The sequence below is a fragment of the Symphalangus syndactylus genome, chromosome 5 (genome assembly GCF_028878055.3).
Source record: "Symphalangus syndactylus isolate Jambi chromosome 5, NHGRI_mSymSyn1-v2.1_pri, whole genome shotgun sequence".
NCBI classification, from domain to species: domain Eukaryota; kingdom Metazoa; phylum Chordata; class Mammalia; order Primates; family Hylobatidae; genus Symphalangus; species Symphalangus syndactylus.
The window spans coordinates 74,506,223-74,526,217 of NC_072427.2; the positions used below are offsets into that span (position 1 = coordinate 74,506,223).

At 39.7% G+C, this 19,995-nt stretch overlaps 1 protein-coding gene across 13 annotated transcripts in view; it reads right to left on the reverse strand.

Annotated features, from left to right (window-relative positions):
- LOC129483194 (septin-7-like) overlaps positions 1-19,995 on the reverse strand; it is a 200,271-nt gene that overhangs the window by 164,627 nt on the left and 15,649 nt on the right. For 2 of the 13 annotated variants that reach the window (XR_010121093.1, XR_010121089.1), the window contains 3 exons: positions 19,445-19,541; positions 11,022-11,157; positions 4,082-9,183 (listed from right to left, as the gene is read on the reverse strand). The exons of 1 other annotated variant lie outside the window; for it this stretch is intronic. Coding sequence is in view for 2 of the 12 variants with exons in the window: in XM_063640366.1 (XP_063496436.1) it covers positions 17,830-17,879; positions 19,445-19,541 (147 nt within the window). In the remaining 10 variants the exon portion in view is untranslated. Of the gene's footprint in view, positions 1-4,081; positions 9,184-11,021; positions 11,158-17,696; positions 18,092-19,444; positions 19,542-19,995 lie in introns of those variants that run through there. 10 more of the 13 variants (XR_010121094.1, XR_010121096.1, XR_010121095.1 and 7 more) reach the window with 8 other exon arrangements.

Here is a 19,995-nt window from a genome sequence, read left to right on the forward strand (position 1 = left end):
TACTACTATGTATGCTTATGTAGTATGTATATATACTGTATACTGTATAGTATGTACTATATAGTGTATACTATATAAAGTATACTAAAAATGGTATAGTATGTCTTTATATAGTACACTATAATGGTATACTATTTAAATTCCACTGCTGAGGATATCCACATGAAACTCTTTTACAGTCACCAATGATTACACTGGAAAATATGGGGAACTCACTGCCCTGGAAGCCACCCTTCACCAAGGGATTAATGAGAATCCATGGTTAAATGCTTCCTACATGAGTTTGATCCCCAGTGAACAGTTCTGCAACACACATCATAAGTCTCTTCAGAAGGTTCCTGTGGATGAAGCACAATTGCCATTAATGGTAGCCAACTTGATAATACATTCTGTGTTGGCTTTCATTTTTTTTTGTGTGACTTTTTTTCTTTTTTGAGACAGGGTCTTGCTCTGTTGCACATGCTAGAGTGCGGTGGCATGATCACAGCTCGTTGCAGCCTCAAGTTCCTGGGGCTCAAGCCATCTTCTCAGTTCAGCCTCCTGAGTAGCTGAGACTGCAGGCCTGTGCCACCAGGCCCATTTAATCTTGTGTTGGTTTTCATTATTTCCCTTTTATTTCTCCTGCTCTGCATGCTTGTTCCCAGGAATCCCATTGCCTACAAAAGCTACTTGTGCCTTCATTGTTTGGGAAAACTCAGGCTAAATAAAAATGGATATTTGGATTGTTCCCAGAAAGCAGACCCTTAGAATAGATTTCGGAGTTATGTGATCCACCAATCAGATGTGAGTAACAACTCTTCTGCTAGTGTTAAGTGAGTGCTGTGAACTCCTGGCATATTCAGCATCACAAATACTAAGATTGCAGATTCGTGGATTGTAAAATAGATATAGGTAGAAGTTGAAACATTGGGTTATGTGGTAGCTCTGTCTCTTAAAACATATGAGAGTAATTATAATTAAAAAGGCTGTAGCGTTGCCTATTTTTTTCTTAACTATTTGGGAATCCTGGGGAAAAAAGAAGCCAGGAGGAACTATGTGGCAGAAAGCCCTCTCACCATCACTTTCAATAACTCCCTTCTAGAATTTCTTCTTCCCATCTTCACAACCTCAGACTTTATTAGGTGAGAGGATCTGGATTTTAGGGAAGGAACAAATTTATCAGGGCATAGACCCTAACTAATGAATGTCTGGGTCGTCTCTCTAGGAAGAAACTTAGTGCAGAATTGTTCTACAGGTGGTAGTGGACCAACCAAGTTCTCTCCTCTTTTTTTTTTTCTTTTTTTTTGAGTTGGAGTCTTACTGTGTTGTCCAGGCTGGAGTGCAGTGGGGCAATCTTGGCTCACTGCAACCTCTGCCTCACGAGTTTAAGCTATCCTTTGCCTCAGCCTCCCAAGTAGCTGGGAGTACAGGGGCATGCCACCACTCCCAACCAATATTTGTATTTTTAGTAGAGATAAGGTTTCGCCATGTTGGCCAGGCTGGTCTCAAACTCCTGACCTCAATTCACCTGCCTCGGCCTCCCAAAGTGCCGGGATTACAGGCGTAAAATTAACTGTGGAATGTGCTGGAAATGCAATATCCTAAGATAGTATAGGACTGGCCAGAACAACCTAGGCTCTGTTCACCTTTCTCCCCCAGCTACCCTAGAAACAAGTTGTCTTTCACTGCATTAGCCCAGCAATCCCTATGACCCCTGGGCTATAAGTCTCTGGACAGGCTGCTTTCTGGAAGCCCTCGGATCCTTTGTAAATAAGACTCCATCCTCCCCTGGCAGCTTTCCTGAGCTGTGGGGAATCAGCTCACAAGGAATATTAGGCTTCTATTGTTCCTTGCTGCCTGCCTCTAAATAATAAATGTGCTTCATGTAATTTGTGTGTGGGGGTGTTCTCCATAAGACTCAAACAAGTTGGTAACCAGTACACCTGCTTAACACTTAGATTAAAATGCTGACCAATCATGAGGGGAAACATGAAGGAATCAGGGAAGAGGGAATTGGTTAAGTATGATGGTGTTAAGACCAGCTGCAGCAGCCAGGACTATAGCTGTTTGTACTAAGACATTGCAGAAATTATAGCAGACCTACCCTTAAAAATGAGTCTGTGATTGATTGGACTTACTGTATGGCATGAGTTGATCTCAGTGAACAAGATATAGACTATATCCGATAGCTTTCAGACACCATTTCAATATCTCCTTAGCTTTAGCTTTTACTCCAGCCACAGTGGACATGACCAGTTCTAGGCAGGCTTCAACCAACTTTGTGCAGGGACAATGAGATAGGGCCTCACCATCCACCAGCACCACGTATCTCTTCCTGGGTCCCCTCCTTGGATCTTCTTTGTACCATGGTAAGGGACCTCTATAGGAACTAGCTAGGCAGTCATGTAACTGAATCGTAGAGGTTTAGAAAGTTACTATCTGGGAGCATCCCTTGAAAAAAGAGGAAGCATGATAGATAAATGCATCCTTCTTTCATCTCCAGGCAGACAGTTTTGAGGCACATTTTAAGTCTCTTCAGTAGGTCCTTGCAGGATTAAACACCAGCGCCTTGTAGCAATAGTCACATTGTTAATACATCCCTCTAGTGGTTTTCCCTACCTTGTCTTTCATTCCCCTGTTTGACATGCCTGCTTACAGGGATTACATGCCAGACTGCATTCAGGTGAATGGAGCCTAAGATGATTAGGATGACACAAAATGGGAGAAAAGAACTGATGACACTGTGAGGATCAAGATTAATCATGCAGGCAGAAAGAGGATCTGGAATCTGGAATCTGCTTTCTAATTACCAGATGAGCCTAAAGATATGCTGATACACTTCAATCCAACTTCAAGAACTGTAAGTAAAGGCAATTCTCGATTGCCTTTACTGTATATTGATTGTCTATAAATGTAGAAAGAATACAACAACTGTGGCCTGTTTGAATTTCTTCCGCGAAAAACAAAGACTAGGGAATGACACAGAGGAAATGAGAATGATGGGGAAAACGTGATTATTCTCTGGAATTAAGAATAAATGAGTTTAATGACGGGTTGAGTCAACATGTTCCTCAATTTCTTCTGGAATTAAGAATAAATGGCCAGGCGCGGTGGCTCATGTCTGTAATCCCAGTACTTTGGGAGGCCAAGGTGGGTGGATCAAGAGGTCAAGAGATTGAGACCATCCTGGCCAACATGGTGAAACCCCGTCTCTACTAAGAACACAAAAATTAGCTGGGCTTGGTGGCGTGAACCTGTATTCTCAGGTACTCAGGAGGCTGAGGCAGGAGAATCGCTTGAACCCAGGAGGTGGAGGTTCAGTGAGCCGAGATCACACCACTGCACTCCAGCCTGGCAGAGAGTGAGACTCCATCTCAAAGTTAAAAAAAAAAAAAAAAAAAGAAGAAGAAATGAGTTTAATGATGGGTTAAGTCAACATGTTACCCAATTTTTTGAAAGTAGATTTTAAAATTCTCAGATTAAAATTAAATATAATTCTGTTGGCAGAAACCCTGAAAGGGATGAAACTCAAAAATAGTGGGACACTTTAAATCAACTAATATTTCTACAGTTTGAAGTACGTCTCATGACATAAAATTGGAGACACTGTTAAAATCATTCTACGTACATATCAAGATTCTGCGATAGGTTCAGATGTTAAAGGACGTTTCTAGAAAATAGAGATACTATACCAAGAGTGATGAAACAGTATGATGCAAGCTTCTAAGAATTAAAGCAAAATTGGTAAAGCCAAGAGTGAGCAAACATTTATAAACAATGATAAAAATGAAAAAACCAAAATTACTTAGAATATATTCTTGGAGAAAGAAAATAAGGAAGGAAAGGGTGAAGCTTCTGTCTGGAAAATATAAGCAATACGCATAATGGTACCAAGACGAAGAAGAAATAGTAAGGCATTTAAAGCCTAAAGACAGCCACACTAACCAATAAAACAGGGAAGAAAAACTTACCAAATCACTTTTCGGAATACTTTATTTCCCAAAATTGTTTGTGTCCTTAGCTTCTTCTGGGTGACTGAAACCATCTCAATGTGAAACTATCTGATTGTGCTTGTGAAATGCAAGACTTAGAAAACTCAAACTTATGTGTGAAATAAAATATTTTACTTTTCACGATTCTGTAATTGAGGAACAGCATTTTATTTAACTCACAGAGGTAAACAGTTCTTAGAGTAGCGGCTAGGAATACAGGTATCACACATGTAGACCCACAGAAAACACACACGCAAGGATATGTCAACACAAGTTAGGATACTTTAGGTCGCAAGTAAGTACAGTTTATATATAGGAGGCTAGGAGAAGCAATTTATTGGGGGCAGACCGCAAGAGAGCCATGGGACTTCGAAGCCCAGACAAAGGGGTGTGGGAAAAGGTGTCAGGCTTCTCTGAACCATCTAGGAAGTCTTTGTGAGGCAGACAACTTAAGGGATGTTAAAATGTCTACAGATGTGTAAACGTAGTCATTTCAAGCAAGTATTTATCCCTGAAATTGAACCCATGTGTGTCAAGTCACTGACTATAGATTTCAAAGGGAAGCAGGACTGAACATTTCTGTTCCAAGCAGGGTTTTTTTTGTTTTTTTGTTTTTTTTTTGTGGTAGTAGCAGCTGCATTGGTTTTAAGATAAGGGCTTCTTTATCCAGGCAGATGCAGCAGTCATCAGAAGCTGATTTGCTGGGATATTCACATATGCAAATCATGTCACAATGCTGAAATGCAACCACGTAATGACTGGAAAATGTTATACTCATAAATCATACCGCCACGATCATCAAAATTTCCACTCAGCCAGGACAAATTCAACAGCATTTATGTCTTTCCAGCTTTTAGCCCATAAAAACTGTTTTTGGAGAGTGTGTTACACTCGTGATCTTAAAACTCCCAAGTCTGGTATAATGAGTCCTCAAGTGCGTTATAACTTACCAGTAATTACATTTCAACATATCTGCTTTCAGCAGTTAGTGTTTTATTCATAAACATTTAAACACTGAATTAGGCATAAAATAAGAATGTTGGCAACAACCCGGCTTAATTTCATTAACTATTAGGTAAACTTAGTATTTCTTCTTCAAATAATCCTTGGTTTTGAATGCTAAAGATGTAATGAACTTCATGGTTCATAGCATCTGACATTGCTTAATTAATGGGTGCATTTATAGTACATAGGCCTTGGTAATTGATTTATATGCATGATTTGCACATACAGCTGTTAGTTCCTGTAGGAAAGTCATAATTCAAATGTGTGCATACTTTGCAGATACGGGAGAAAGAAGAAAAAATGAGAACTTGACAAGTTCCCCCAAAACATGATAGCAAATTAATAGCTTTGTAACAAACCTACGGGATGAAGCACTAAAGTTGTAGTCTTGAATTTTACCAGCATGTGCTTTTCAAAAAATACTGAGAAAATGGCTTGGGTTCTTTTTAAATATTTATCTTCCTAAGAAATAAGAATTAGTTTACATATCTTTCTGTTCTAATCCATGCATTGGAAGAAAAATGTGGTTAGATTACGGACAGAGTCAACTTCATTAAAATATAGCAAAGCCTTGAGACATTCACCTCCTTAATAACTGGTCCTTTCATTGGTATGTAGGTCAAATGGCTACGTAAGACTATACATGTGTTATTCTCTAGACATAAAGGTTCTACACCATTCATGTTTGGAGTTCGAGTAATATTCTCCCTAGAAGTAATGATAGATTTCCATTTCCATTAACTTAGCTAATTGCCTAAGTGAACAATAATACTAACTTACGAGCAAGCTCCCCTTAAGTGAGACAGAGTTTGAACTGGCAAATAGGGAGAAACTAATAGATCTTCTGAGCAGAAGTGGCTGCTCCCTTATATAAGGAATGATGTCTGAGCCATGGAGGGCACTGTATCTCTATTTCCTCTGCTGCACCCAGGGACCTATACTATCAGAAAGAAACTATCCTTTCTCTCTTCAGGGTCTTGGGCCAAGTCTTCTCTAAATGTAAGACAAGTATTTTATGGGCAGACACAGGAATTCCGCTTTTCTATCTTGTATAACAGGTTACTTGTGAAAGCCAAAGTTGCAGATTGAGGGGTCAGAACTGAAGAATATCTGAGCTCCGAGGGCGAAAGTCTCCGGCAACATTAAAGAAGGTTGAGGTAGAGAAAGGGTTGTTTCTGGATGGTCCATGACCCCAAGAGAAGAGCAGCCTCCTCTGGGTTCGCTCCTGGTCTGTGCTGTGGCCCCGCACTGCACCTGACACCTCACACTTACGGTGCTATTTGCCACAGATGTTTAGCGCCTCTATCCACACCAGTGATGGCGACTGGTCCTTTCCCCCATTTGTTAGCTGCTGGAGTTATTTCAGTGAGGATTTCGGGAAACTCTCGCAAACATTACAAGTTTTTTTTTTTTCTTTCTTTCTTTCCTTTTTTTTTTTTTTCAAGGCAGCTCTCAAAGTGCTTTACTGCACATTAAAACATTCATAGCCCAGGCACCTTGATGGCTTTCACCATGTTGGTCCGATTTCCTGGTGCTCCAAGGCACTGCTTAGCTTTTCATTTTCTAACTCCATGCTCTACACCTGCTATTCTAATGCTTTCATTCATCAGAGGAACGGCAGTTGTAAATTTTTCCAAAGCTTTTCCCACACATGCGCATGCGCGCCCGGGCACTTGGGTAAAGAGTTGACATGATGAAAGGTAGAAGCTGGACTGAGATGCTGTGGCTTCTTCTGATAGAGTAGTTTAAGATGTTGGCATTTACAGACAATTCCTATCCACACATCTACCCCTGTGTTGGTTTCCAAGTCCCAAATCCTGCATTGTCAGGACTGGAGATGAAATAGTAACAGATAAAACATAACGCATGCTCTCTTTGAAGAATATCATAGGTTTGCAACTCCTTATACTCACATATTGGAATTTTGCTTTTGGTCAAAGTTTTCAAGTTTTAGAATTAATTATAAACTCGTTTCTCTTGCCATCGTTAATAATTTCCCTTATATGGTTCATCAAGAGACCACCAGAAAGATGACTTGGGTGAGATGTTAAGTCCCTATTAGAGAACAATACAAATAATTAACTTTAGGTCAGTGTTCCAGAGTCTAGCGAATGACAATTATTTATGTAATTCTGCCAGATACAAGGTTAATCTTTATACATAGCCCAGGGTCATTATTTGGTACCTTGGGAAATTATAGGAAGCAACAACAACTACTCTTCCTATTTATGGCATGCCCTGCTTTAAATACTTCCCCAAACATTAGCTCATTCGAGCCTCAAAACAAATCTATGTCACAGGTAGTGAACACATCAGCATTGTGCCTTTTCTATGGTAACAGAACTGGGGAGAATGGGGTAAAATAAATGGAGCTAGTACATGCATTTAAGTCTTTTAAATTTCAAATTATATGGCCTTTCTCTTATACCAAACCATTATTCATTTTCACACTATTCCTTCTATTTCTTAATTATAAGAGGGGTTTAATGATACATATTTATAAAGTTTAACTTTTAAGCTCTTTAAATTCAAAAATGAAATAATAAAATTCTCTTCCTTATAATGTGTGAAAAAGTTACTGCTAGCTCCTGTGATTACAAGCACTTCCATGAGAGATGACAAATTCTATAGTAGAATTGATGGATGATCTTACACCAAAAAATGGTAAAGGTAATCCATTTATTTATTCCTCCTTCTTTCTTCTTTCTTTCATTTAAAAATATTAATTGAACATTTACAGTATACGTGCCAGGCACTTAAATGAGTAGTTAAAATAGTGACACTTTGAGGTAACATTGGTGAAAGTTTACTCAAGATACTACTGGCAGAGAATGTGGCAGAAAAAGCAGTTCTGTGAACCAGGGAAGTTACGTTCTCGTTAGATAAACAGTAGTCTCTCTAAATTTTTGTTTGTTTTAATTTAAGGGATTGGACTGGATAATATCCAAGAGTTCTACAACTCCAACATTTTATCAAATTGAATTTCTCACCTTAAGAAGAGCTAAATATTATGCCTGGGTCTTAATGTCTTTGTAAGTGGTCAATAAAGTGTCGCACGAGCCACTGTAGGAAGCTAAGAAATTCTATAAACCAGTGTGCGACCTAACAGAATAAGCCAGATATGAAGACTCTATATGACAAAGATTTTCTAGAGTAAAGGACTTTTATCTCAATTTTTTAAAGAATTTATAAACAAATGTCATGAAACATCTTTACAATTAAAGTGAGGCTTGAGCTATCTAGCTTTAAAACTTAAACATGTAAATAGCAAGAAGGAATAGCTGACATTTCTTGAGTCCCTGCTATGTTTTCAGGCCTAAATTAGGTACTTTGATCTAAACGAGCTCATTACACAGAATGCCTTATAGCTCCTTTACTTAGACTAACTCCTGGTTACTGGTTGTAAAGATTACTTCTCTTATGAGTGTTGTTAGTATTAACCACTCCGTATGTGTTTTCACCTTCTCTAGCACACATGCCTTGCTCTATTCAGACTGTTCTCTTCAGTTTTCTCAGCCCACACATTCACCGCCTCCCTCTCTTTGTCATATCTTCCCTCTTTCTCTTTGTCTCTTCTTCTCTCATTTTTTCTTGCTCATTTCTTCCTTCAACAAATGTTTATCAAGCATCTACTATGTGCCAGGCGGCACTATTCCTTTGTGTTGTGCCTACGCCAGTGAGGGAAACAAAGTTCCTGATCATACATCTCAGCTGGAGACGTATTATGATTACATACAAGTATACCTGGTTGTTTTAAGAGCTATGAAGAAAAATAAAGCAGGATGAGGATACAGAGTAAGACTATTCCTATCCAACCTCTGACAATTGTCTTTATCCTGTTCTGAGGGCTCTGTCTCCTCTGGCTACTGAATTCTATCCATTCCTTAGTTCCCAGCACAAGCCTCAGCACTCCACGCAAGCTTTTGCAGCGTCCAGCATCCGTTCACATGCCTTTTAATTTTTCTGAACTCTTCTTTGCACTTATCGTTAGCACCTGAGTATTTTGAACATGCTTCTTCTCCAGTTGTTTTGTCAGTCATAGCCTGGTCCACTCAGCTTGGTTGCAGTGTCTTTGAGAGCAGAGATCATGAATTACATTACTTTTGCATTTTTCTCAGCCCTTTGCTTGAGAGCAAACACATACTGGGTGCTCAACTAGTTCTCATAAAATGTTTACAGAAACATTTTATAGAAATATGAAGATATCCTATGGAAAAAATATAGGTTTAGTAATGAGTTTTAATGAAGCCCTGATGTGCTAAAAGCTATGCAGAATAGAAAGGGAAAATATTTTTTCCATTTTGATACTAAAACTTTATAGTGACGTAAATTTTTTATGTAATCTGGAGTAAAGGTTTTTAACTCCTCTTGAGTCACAGATTTCTTCGGCAATCTGTTGAAGTCTATAGATCTACTTGCAGAACGTTATTTTTTTTTTGACAGAGTTTCACTCTTGTTGTCCAGGCTGGAGTACAATGGTGCTATCTAGGCTCACTGCAGCCTCCACCTCCCAGGTTCAAGCGATACTCTCGCCTCAGCCTCCCAAGTAGCTGGGAATACAGGTGCCTGCCACTAAGCCTGGTTAATTTTTTGTATTTTTAGTAGAGGAGGGTTTCGCCATGTTGGCCAGGCTGCTCTCAAACTCCTGGCCTCAGGTGATCTGCCCACCTTGGCCTACCAAAGTGCTGGGATTACAGGCATGAGTCAACGCACCTGGCCAGAATAATATTTTTAAATGTACAAAATAAAATACTTAAAAGAGTACAAAGGAAACTGATTGTATTAAAGTTACCAAAATGTAAAGGAATTTGTAGAGTAATGCACACACTGTCTTAATGAGATCATATGGTGGATCTAATAACTACAATGACAGAGGGGTGATGAGTGATGGACAGAAGTCATATTCGAGGATATGTGCAATAATGCGATATGGCAGACACCTGCGATTTCTTCTGGTGACAAAATTGTGAGTACTGATTATACTACCATGTTTTCTGGCCATATTAAGAATGAAAGGAAATGCTAAAAATTTCTATTAGTTACTAGAAAAAAAGCAAGTAATCTTTCCCATCCAGGTTCACAGATTCCCTGAATTCTCTTGAGGGATTCTGGGCTTGGGTGTAAGTGAGTATGAATCCCAGGTGAAGCAACGGGTCTGTGGTCCTCTGTGATCATCTAGAATTCAGATTCAAAGACAGCTCGATTCTTAGGAATCAATAGTCCACTTTAATCTACAGCATAAAATGCCAGACACGAATGACTTAGAACAGTTTGATGTACTGAGGAAAAACAAAATTAATCATAGAAATGTATACTGAAATCGAGCACAGCAGGTAAACAAAGATCCTGTGTGGATTTCAGATGATGCCACACATCAGTGCACTCATACAAGTTGTCTATTTCTGCTGCAAAGAGGTCTTATTGGAAACAATTAAATATGTAAATGAGAACTGGGAAATAGAGCTGTGGATCTACAGAATATGTAGTCATTTGCTGTTTTAAGAATTTCAAGTTTTGGCGTCTTAGCAGCAGGACCTCTCCCTGGTTTAGATACCTAGGTTTTCAGCAGATAACAGAATTACCTTTAGTTAATTTGATCAAGTATCTTTATTCAGTATGGTAGAAGTTATTTGTTCTGGAAATTTTTCTCATTCTGCCTCAAGCCATAGACCACTTGAATCTGGCTAAATGGATGCCTTACTATTTATATATAATATGAAGACCCAGGCTCAATTTAGAAACCTGCAGGCTATAAGGATGCTGAAAAGTAAAGGAACCATCACAGGGATAAAGAACAAGTCCGCGTAATCTATAGCAGTTGGCTAGAGTCCTTACTGCCTAGTCTTTACAGACAGCACCGTGTGAATTTTAAGCCATGAAACTTGATTTTCATTCCATAAGGTAAACTGGCTTTCCTAAGGTGATTATATACTGACATATCTTGGGTGAAATAAACAGCTTCTTTTCATGCATCTGAAAAAGGTTGTTAACTCTACAACAAACACATCTCTTCAAGCCTTATTGCCTAGACAAGGAAAGCAGTACCTGAAAATCCAGGAAGAAGGATCATTCATGATGAACCCCCACTATAGATTTTCCCCAGAAGCTGTGTTACTTTAGGTAGGGGTTGGTGGGGAGGGAGTTGCTGTGTGTCCAAGGGTATCTCAGAAGCTTTATCTTCCTGTGAACATATAGATAACATCCAAGAAATGGAATCTGGGGAAAGTGTGTACATTTCTACATAATCAAGATGAGACATTTTTTCTTTTTTTGAGACAGAGTTTCACTTTTGTCACCCAGGCTGGAGTGCAATGGAGCATTCTCAGCTCACTGCAACCTCCGCCTCCTGGGTTCAAGCGATTCTCCTGCCTCAGCCTTCCAAGTAGCTGGGATTACAGGCGCCTGCCACCACACCTGGTTAACTTTTGCATTTTTAGTAGAGACGAGGTTTCACCATGTTGGCCAGGCTGGTCTAGAACCCCTGATCTCAGGTGATCCACCTGCCTTGGCCTCCCACAGGGCTGGGATTACAGGCGTGAGCCACCGTGCCCAGCCGAGACATGTTTTTAAACAGAAGTGAGATTCTTCTGTTAGTACCACTCTAATTAAATAAATGAATAAGACAACCACTACGGTGGTGCCATGAGAGGTAAATGAAACTATGAAAATTCACATTAAAGAGTGACTATAAAGTTGAATCCATATGGTTGATATATATGAAAGATCTAGAAAAGCATATTACCCAAGTTTAAATAACAATTATATAATTTTTAAAAAAACTATTATAATGGTAAGACAATGACATTTTTTTGAGTGCACTGTTAATGTAAATGTAGGTTAGGTGTCTTTTTACCCTTATATTTTACATCTGTGGTAATATTTTACCCCTAAATAAAAAAGATATTATTATATCAAGCCAGAGGAAATATCTTCTTATTACAAATTTGATATTATAATCAGATAGAACTTGTTTCCGTCTAGGTGCTATCTAATATTTGATTTTTTAATCACAACCAACTCATTTTATCTCTCTGAGCCTTAGTTTTCTTATTTTGTAAGCTATTGTGCAAACAGTTGTTGCAGAGGTTAAATGTGTTAGCACAAGTAAAACACTGTGCCTATCACATAGTATGTCCTCAAAAAAATCAAGCTTTTATTAGATACTTGACTAAACTGGGTACTTCAGAAGGCAATTGTCTGTTTTGGCCAAAATTCTAATATAAAATCCTGTAGCACATGTTTGTATTCACAAGTCAAATTTCTTCATTCAGCATTTTAAGGGAGACTGCCAAGCTCTACAAGAAAAAATACATATTGTCATAAAAAGTTTCTCAAATTTTAACTTATAAAACCAACAAAAAGTAAATAGTATCCAAGCTTAGCAGCCCATTGCTATGAAAAAGATATTGCTGACATGGTTGAGCTAAAAATATTGCTGTATGTGTGCCTGCCTTTGTGAATGAAGATACCCAGCACTTTTGCAAAACCCTGATCATTGTGTCTGAATGTCCATGGGACTGGCACATCCAGGGTCAGAATCCAATCTGCATCCCCTGGGTGCTTTCCCTCTCTCCTACTAGGTACTTACCAGGCATGTGTACCTATTGCCTAGCTATGTTCTGCTTCTCAGTGTCTCCTGACATTCCTCCAAGGCTATGGGATCCATTCAGGCACATTCCCTAAGCTTTCCCAAATCGCAAAGCTGAGTAGAAAAGATGAAATGGCCCAATCTCTGTAGAGGTCAGACATTTTCCCTGGGCCCTAGTGAGACAACAGATTTCCCCTTGGCCCTACCTGTTAATGGCCTTAGCACTTCCTGCCCCGTCTTCTTCCCACTCCCCAACAAAGAAAGAAAGAAAAAAAAACAGAAGTCAATGTGAACATCTTCTCTTCATTAGCCTCCTTTTCTCACAGGTTTCCCAGGTTCCACAATCCATTCTCAGTGAAACCAGGTGGCTTCCTTGGCTTCCATTCCATAGTGGCCCTGGAGAGTAACCTAGTTACTTTTTAGGAGGTCATTAGGATGCCTTCCAGCACCTGACCATGTTCTGATCTGGTGGGGAGAGTCTAACTGCAAGATAACAAGCATATTTGTTTAGAATTTTGTTTTCCCTAATCTGGCTACGCAGACTGCGTAGTTGTTACTCATTCATGGAAGCCCAGTGTCTTCTTTTCTAATCTTAGAAAATTATTGGCATTTCCTTCAGAATGGGAATGAGTTGATGTTAAGTCTGTGATTAAAAATAAGTTTCAAGTAAACAGGTTTCTGGGGGAAGAATCCCATGGCTATGCAAAGGGATTACAGTTAATTCTAAACATGGCATACTTTACAACTATTAGGAGACAATAATTTTGACAGTTCTACAGATGATTAAAATGCCATTTTCTAAAATATTCTCACTGGAGTTTTTTAAAGAAGAAAACATTTAATTGCTCCAATCAACCATAACTACTTTCTGCTTATGGTGTAATTTGTATACTCTGATCACATGGTGTGGCTATCTGTCATCATTTTATAAGTATATATTCCCCACTGTAGTGATTGGCTGTCATTAACTGTGAATAATTCCCTGCTCATTAAAGTCCTGCAAGAAGACTGAAAAGCCAGGCCCAGCAAACAAGAGGAGGATGAGAAACCCTGGTCAGAGTCCTCTCCATACATAAACGTTATGTTTTCCAAGACTTTATAAACTTGGAAGGCATTTAAAAATAATACAAACAAGTGACAAAAGCAGCTCTTCAAGGTTTCTCAGGTAAAAAATGGAGCCTGACTTATGCTTTCTCTGCTGCTGGTAGCAATGACTTTATGCAGCTCAAATAAGCTTTACTTTTAAATATTTAAACCTGCTGCAACCCTTCTTTTCACTGTATAGACTAAACCATCCTGACAGGGAACAGGAAACTGCATAAGGATTGTCCCAAAAGGAACATTTCAAAATATAGTAATCCTATTACCTAGTTAGGGAATATCAAATCCTCACTCTGTGCAAATGGCTTAGAAGATATAAGATCTAGAAGTAACATGTATCTGAGTGTCTTAATAGGCTCTTCAATATGAATGATTTCTATGATGCTAATGAGAATGAAAACAATACAGGTTTATTTGGAATGGGGCAGAATCCAGGAAAATGAGAGCCAAGTACTGTGCTAATTATAAACATCTGTAGTCAGCTGTCTGTAATAGTTTATTTCCTTGGTGTAATAAAAACATGACATTTTAACTTTATATGAAATAGCCCACTCCTTACCCATTGTCATCATTCCTTTCAGGTGAGGTCTTTTGTCTGTTCTTTTCATTCTTAACCTCTGCTCTCTGTGCCTCTGTGTGGGATGCAATCTTATTCTGCAAATTCTCCCACCCATTATTCCAGTGGTTCCTGAATTCCCACCGTTTTCTCCAAAAAACCTTTAATAAATCAGCCGAGAAGAGCTCATAGAATGCTGTTTAACCTTCCTGAGAAAGTGACAGGGAGAATGACATCAGTTCTCTGGCTGCCTTCTCATGCCTCAGAACAATAATTGCACTGCCTCTGAATGATGCTTTGGGAATATTTGCCTACTCATAGAATGTATATATTTGTCAATGACTTTTCAAGTCAAATTCATAACTATATCATCCCTTATCGGCAAGGCACTTCTTTCCAAGTCAATGTTGAATATTATTAGGTTTAAACATAATTTTCCATGGCTTCTTGGGCAAACAGGCTTATCTCTAGTCACTGCTATTATCAGTCAATAATGATAATGAAAATAATGATCATCATTATCATTAATAAAGCTAGAGGTGTCCTGGACTTGGATCAGACAAGGAATAGCATTGAAGGCCCCATAAATTGTGCCAATGGGTTTTACGTATATTAATATAAGCAGGGAATCATAGCTTCCTTCATGTCAATATTTTCCTCTGTGTGTGTGTGTGTGTGCAGGCACATGCACATACATGTGTGATATGGTTTGACACTGTCCCTCCCACAAATCTCATCTTGAATTGTAGTTCCCATAATCCCCATGTGTCATGGTAGGGACCAGGTGAGAGGTAATTGAATCATGAGGGTGATTACTCCCATGCACTTCTCCTGATAGTAAGTTCTCATGAGATCTGGTGGTTTTATAAGGGGCTTTACCCCCTTTGCTCAGAACTACTGTCTACTGTTGCCATGTGATGTGTTTGCTTCCCTTTCTGCCATGATTGTCAGTTTCCCGAGGTCTCCCCAGCTGTGCAGAACTGTGAGTCAATTACACCTCTTTCTTTTGTAAATTATCCAGTCTTGGGTAGTTATTCATAGCAGTGATAGCAGCAGGAGGTAGGCAAATGCCTAGGCAGACAGGGGCGGGTACCCAGTGAAACCCCACCTTCAAGCCTAAGACAATTTAAAACCTAGCTACAAGTCCTGGTAGATCCATAGACCAGATTGAGAACCTGTCTTCCCATTTCATGTACTTTCCTCTGATTGGTCCCCACCCTTCACCTATTGTGCAGATACCTATCCTTTTCTAATTGGTTTTCTACACTGTCGTGCCCACCTTTAAGTAGTATCTTCATGTTAAACTTTTTTGCATATTCACAAACCAATCAGCACACACTCCCCTACTCTGAGCCCATAAAAAGCTCTGGACTTGGCCACACTGGGATATAAACCACCCTCTGCAACCTCTCTCCACTGAGAGCTATTCCATCACTCAATAAAATTCTTCTCCACCAATCCTCACCCATTGAATTGTCAGTGTATTCTCATTCTTCTTGGACCTGGGACAAGGGCTTGGGAACTGCCAAACACAGGTACAAGTTATTACACAGTTGAGCTGAGTGGGTGAGGCTCCTGCAGCAGCAGGCCTGGGGCAAAGTGAGTCCCAGGAAGCAGTGGGTCATTGCTGGCTCTGGAGATTCTTGGTTGACAATATGGCCAAGAAAAATCATGTGTCAGCAGCATGAGAATCGGCTAATACAGTAAATTGGTGCTACAGAGTGTGGGACAGTTCTAAAGACACCCAAAAATGTGGAAGCAACTTTGGAACTGGGTAACAGCAGAGGTTGAAAGAATTTGGAGGGTTCAGAAGAAGACAGAAAGATGTGGGAAAGCTTGGAACTTCCTAAAGACTTGGTGAATGGCTTTGACCATTCACCTGGACTTTGCTGTCCATACGCTCCAGGCTGAGGTGGTCTCACATGGAGATGAGGAATTTGTTGAGAACTGGAGTAAAGGTCACTCTTGCTATGTTTTAGCCAAGAGACTGGCGGCATTTTGCCCTTGCCCTAGAGATCTGTGAAACTTTGAACTTGAGAGAGATGATTTAGGGTATATGGTGGAGGAAATTTCTAAGCAGTAAAGCATTCAATAGCATAAAAGTTTGGAAAATTTGCAGCCTGACAATGCAGTAGAAAATAAAAAAACATCTTCTGGCGAGAAATTCAAGCTGGCTGCATAAATTTGCATAAGTAACAAGGAGCCAAATGTTAATCTCCAAGACAATGGGGAAAATGTCTCCAGGGCATATCAGAGACCTTCATGGCAGCCCCTCCCATCACAGGCCAGGATGCCTATAGGGAAAAATAATTTCCTGGGCCAGGTCCAGGGCACCCCTGTTGTTTGCAGCCATGGGACTTGGTGCCCTGTGCCCCAGGCTCTGCAGCCTTGGCTAAAAGGGGCCAAGGTACATCTCAGGCCATTGTTTCAGAGGGTACAAGCCCCAAGCCTTGGTGGCTCCCACATAATGTTGGTTCTGCAGGTACACAGAAGACAAGAATTGAGGTTTGGGAACCCCCACCTAGATTTCAGAAGATGTATGTAAATGCCTGGATGTCCAGACAGAAGTTTGCTGCAGGGGCAGAGCCCTTATAAAGAACTTCTGCTAGGACAGTGCAAAAGGGAAATGCAGGATCAGTGCCTCCACACAGAGTCCTCACTGGGGCACTGCCTAGTGGAGCTGTGAGTAGAGGGCTACCATCCTCCAGAAGGTGGTGGAGGTAGATCCACTGATAGCTTGCACCATGCGCCTGGAATAGCTGCAGATGCTCAGTGCTAGCCTGTGAAAGCAGTTGGGAGGAGTCTGTACCTTGCAAAGCCACAGGGCCTGTACTCTTCTTACCTCCATTGTGGAGTAGTACACTGATTTCATCTTGATAGTCCATGTCAATCACCCCAGCCAACATTGTAACTCCCTTCTTAGCCTGTTGATTTAAAGGTAAGAGGAGCCCAAACTGTCCAGGTTGGAGTCTTAACTTCCAGTTTAATGAAATCGTTGTTGTGTCTCCTGGTGGCAGCATTCCCATGTCTGGAACTAAGACCCCTAGGCTAGCAGAATGTAATGTCACAGGAACAAGTAGCAAAAATTTTGCTAGTGGATCACTGGGGGTGGTGGTGAATGGTGCAACTTCCACTTCCACCCCTAGATTCCTGGACCTGTGAATCCTGGCTTAGATCAATTTTTTTGACATTTAACACAAACATACTACTCAACGTAAGGGCATGACAGAGAAGTGTACTATATTATTGCCTTATTGTAGTTTAATCCTCAGAAATAGATACATAAACCTAACAAATGAGCTCTCTGGAAACAATTTTGAAATTCTGTAAGGGGAAACCATGTATTTTCTCATTATTGGTAAAAAAAAATAAATTTATTCTATCATACATTTAAAAAATTCAGTGGTGTAAGTGAAGGGAGAATCACTTTAGAAAAAATCTTAAGGTAACCAAAATGAAAAAGGGAGCCAAGAACTTTAAGGTTCTTTACTTTTATTTTTAAAGAATGTATCACAAATACGAATATTACTTGAGAGTAGAGGAGTAAACTACAAAAGAGAGATGGAAATCAATTTCTCCGTTTCCTGTTTTTAAGCAGTATGTAAGTTCTAAAGCCTCAGCTCAGCAACTAAAAGTTCCCTGGTCATAGCAGAGGGAGCTGGGAAAAAGGTACACGGGTCACTGGTGGGAAAATTGCCAATAAGGACAGTAACTTGAAACAATATCCTAAAAATTAAAGAACTGTACAAAATAAACCAGGGGCAGTGGTGTGTGTCTATAGTGATGTCATAAGGGAGGAGCATGACGTGGGAGGATCACTTTAAGCTCAGGAGTTTGAGGCCAGTTGGGCAACATAGCAAGACCTTGTCTCTTAAAAAAAAAAAAAACAAAGTTCAAAGATAATAGCAACAAACATAAAACAATCATCTCTCAATTTTGGTTTCAGCTTACTGTAATGCAGAAGATTAAATAGATTAAACAAACACAATAAACCTATTGCCAAGAGGAAGGACTTCTGAGGTTTGGTGTTATAACTAAGATTTTATTGGTATTTAAAACTCCTTACTTAATGCTTAATAATTTAAGATAGCAAGTTAAGAAACAAAAAACTCCTTACAAAACTAGTAAAGAGGATCTCTTACTAATGAAATTTTTTTACTCTAAATATGCAATGTCAGAAAGGGCAATTTTGCACTGACGAAAGGATACTGTGAATGTTTTAACTGGGCTTATACATTTTTAAAATAATTCTTGAGGGTCCATGACCCATCTGACATTCCGATAAAAGTGACTGGCCTTCTCTCCAAAATGTTTGATTCCAGGAGGTTCATTAGATTCCCTGGGAGCAAACTTTGGGCCCAAGGTAAAGAACCCCTGAATTTTAAGTATGTTTTCAAATAAGAAAACAGAAATATACTTAATGATGAGGCAGGGATGCCAACCTGGGTGGGGCAAGTTGATTATCTCTTATTTGAAATGCTTGGGAACAGAAATGTTTTGAATTTTTTTGGAATTTTGGAATATCCGTGTTACACTTACTGGTTGAGCATCCTTAATCCAAAAATCCAAAATTCAAAATGCTCCAGTGAGCGTTTCCTTTGAGTGGCATGTCAGTGCTCAAAACGTTTTAGATTTTGGAGCAATTCACATTTTGAATTTTCTCTTTAAGAATGTTCAACCTAGGTGGGGTGCGGTGGCTCACGCCTGTAATCACAGCACTTTGGGAGGCTGAGGCGGGCGGATCATAAGGTCAGGAGTCTGAGACCAGCCTGGCCAATATGTTGAAACCCTGTCTCTACTAAAAATACCAAAATTAGCCAGGTGTGGTGGTGTGCGCCTATAGTCCCAGCTACTCAGGAGGCTGAGGCAGAAGTATCATTTGAACTCGGGAGACAGAGGTTGCAGTGAGCTGAGATCATGCCACTGCACTCCAGCCTGGGTGACAGAGTGAGACTCCATCTCAAAAAAAAAAAAAAAAAATGTTCAACCTATACTACAACTTTAAGACTTAACACATGCTTACCTGACTTAGTAGGATATAGGTTTGAAAAATATGCATATACTTAACAGGAAAATGAGACTATAAGAACCTGAAATCAATACTGTCCTTGAAATCTAGGCTATATCAATACAGTATGCGTACCATACTACTTACTATAAATACAAATTTTTAATCACAGTCTTGAGATCTTATAGAAAGTCATTCACTGAAGAGAACCTTACCTTCAGCAACACTCCAAGGATACTGCCTTCCTCTGACCCTTTTGCCATTAACTTCAATGATAGTATTACTACCCACCACAGCAAGAGGTAAACGGTACTATAAAACAAAGTATTCTTGTTCAAATACATCTCTGTAGTCCTCATAAATTCAAGAATAAAAAAAGTTACATTACTCAATAGATTAGCCAAAAAAACAATTTTGATAGAAACTTAGTTTCTGCATTAGTTTCTATAGGCCACTTAACAAATATTTAGTAAAATGACATCACATGATATTACTGACAAGGTAAACAATAAATAAAATTAAATTTTCTCTCTTTTTTTTTTTTGAGATCGAGTCTCGCTCTGTCGCCCAGGCTGGAGTGCAGTGGCGCGATCTCAGCTCACTGCAAGCTCCGCCTCCCAGGTTCACGCCATTCTCCCACCTCAGTCTCCCCAGCAGCTGGGACTACAGGCAGACGCCGCCACGCCCGGCTAATTTTTTGTATTTTTGGTAGAGACGGGATTTCGCCGTGTTAGCCAGGATGGTCTCGATCTCTTGACCTCGTGAT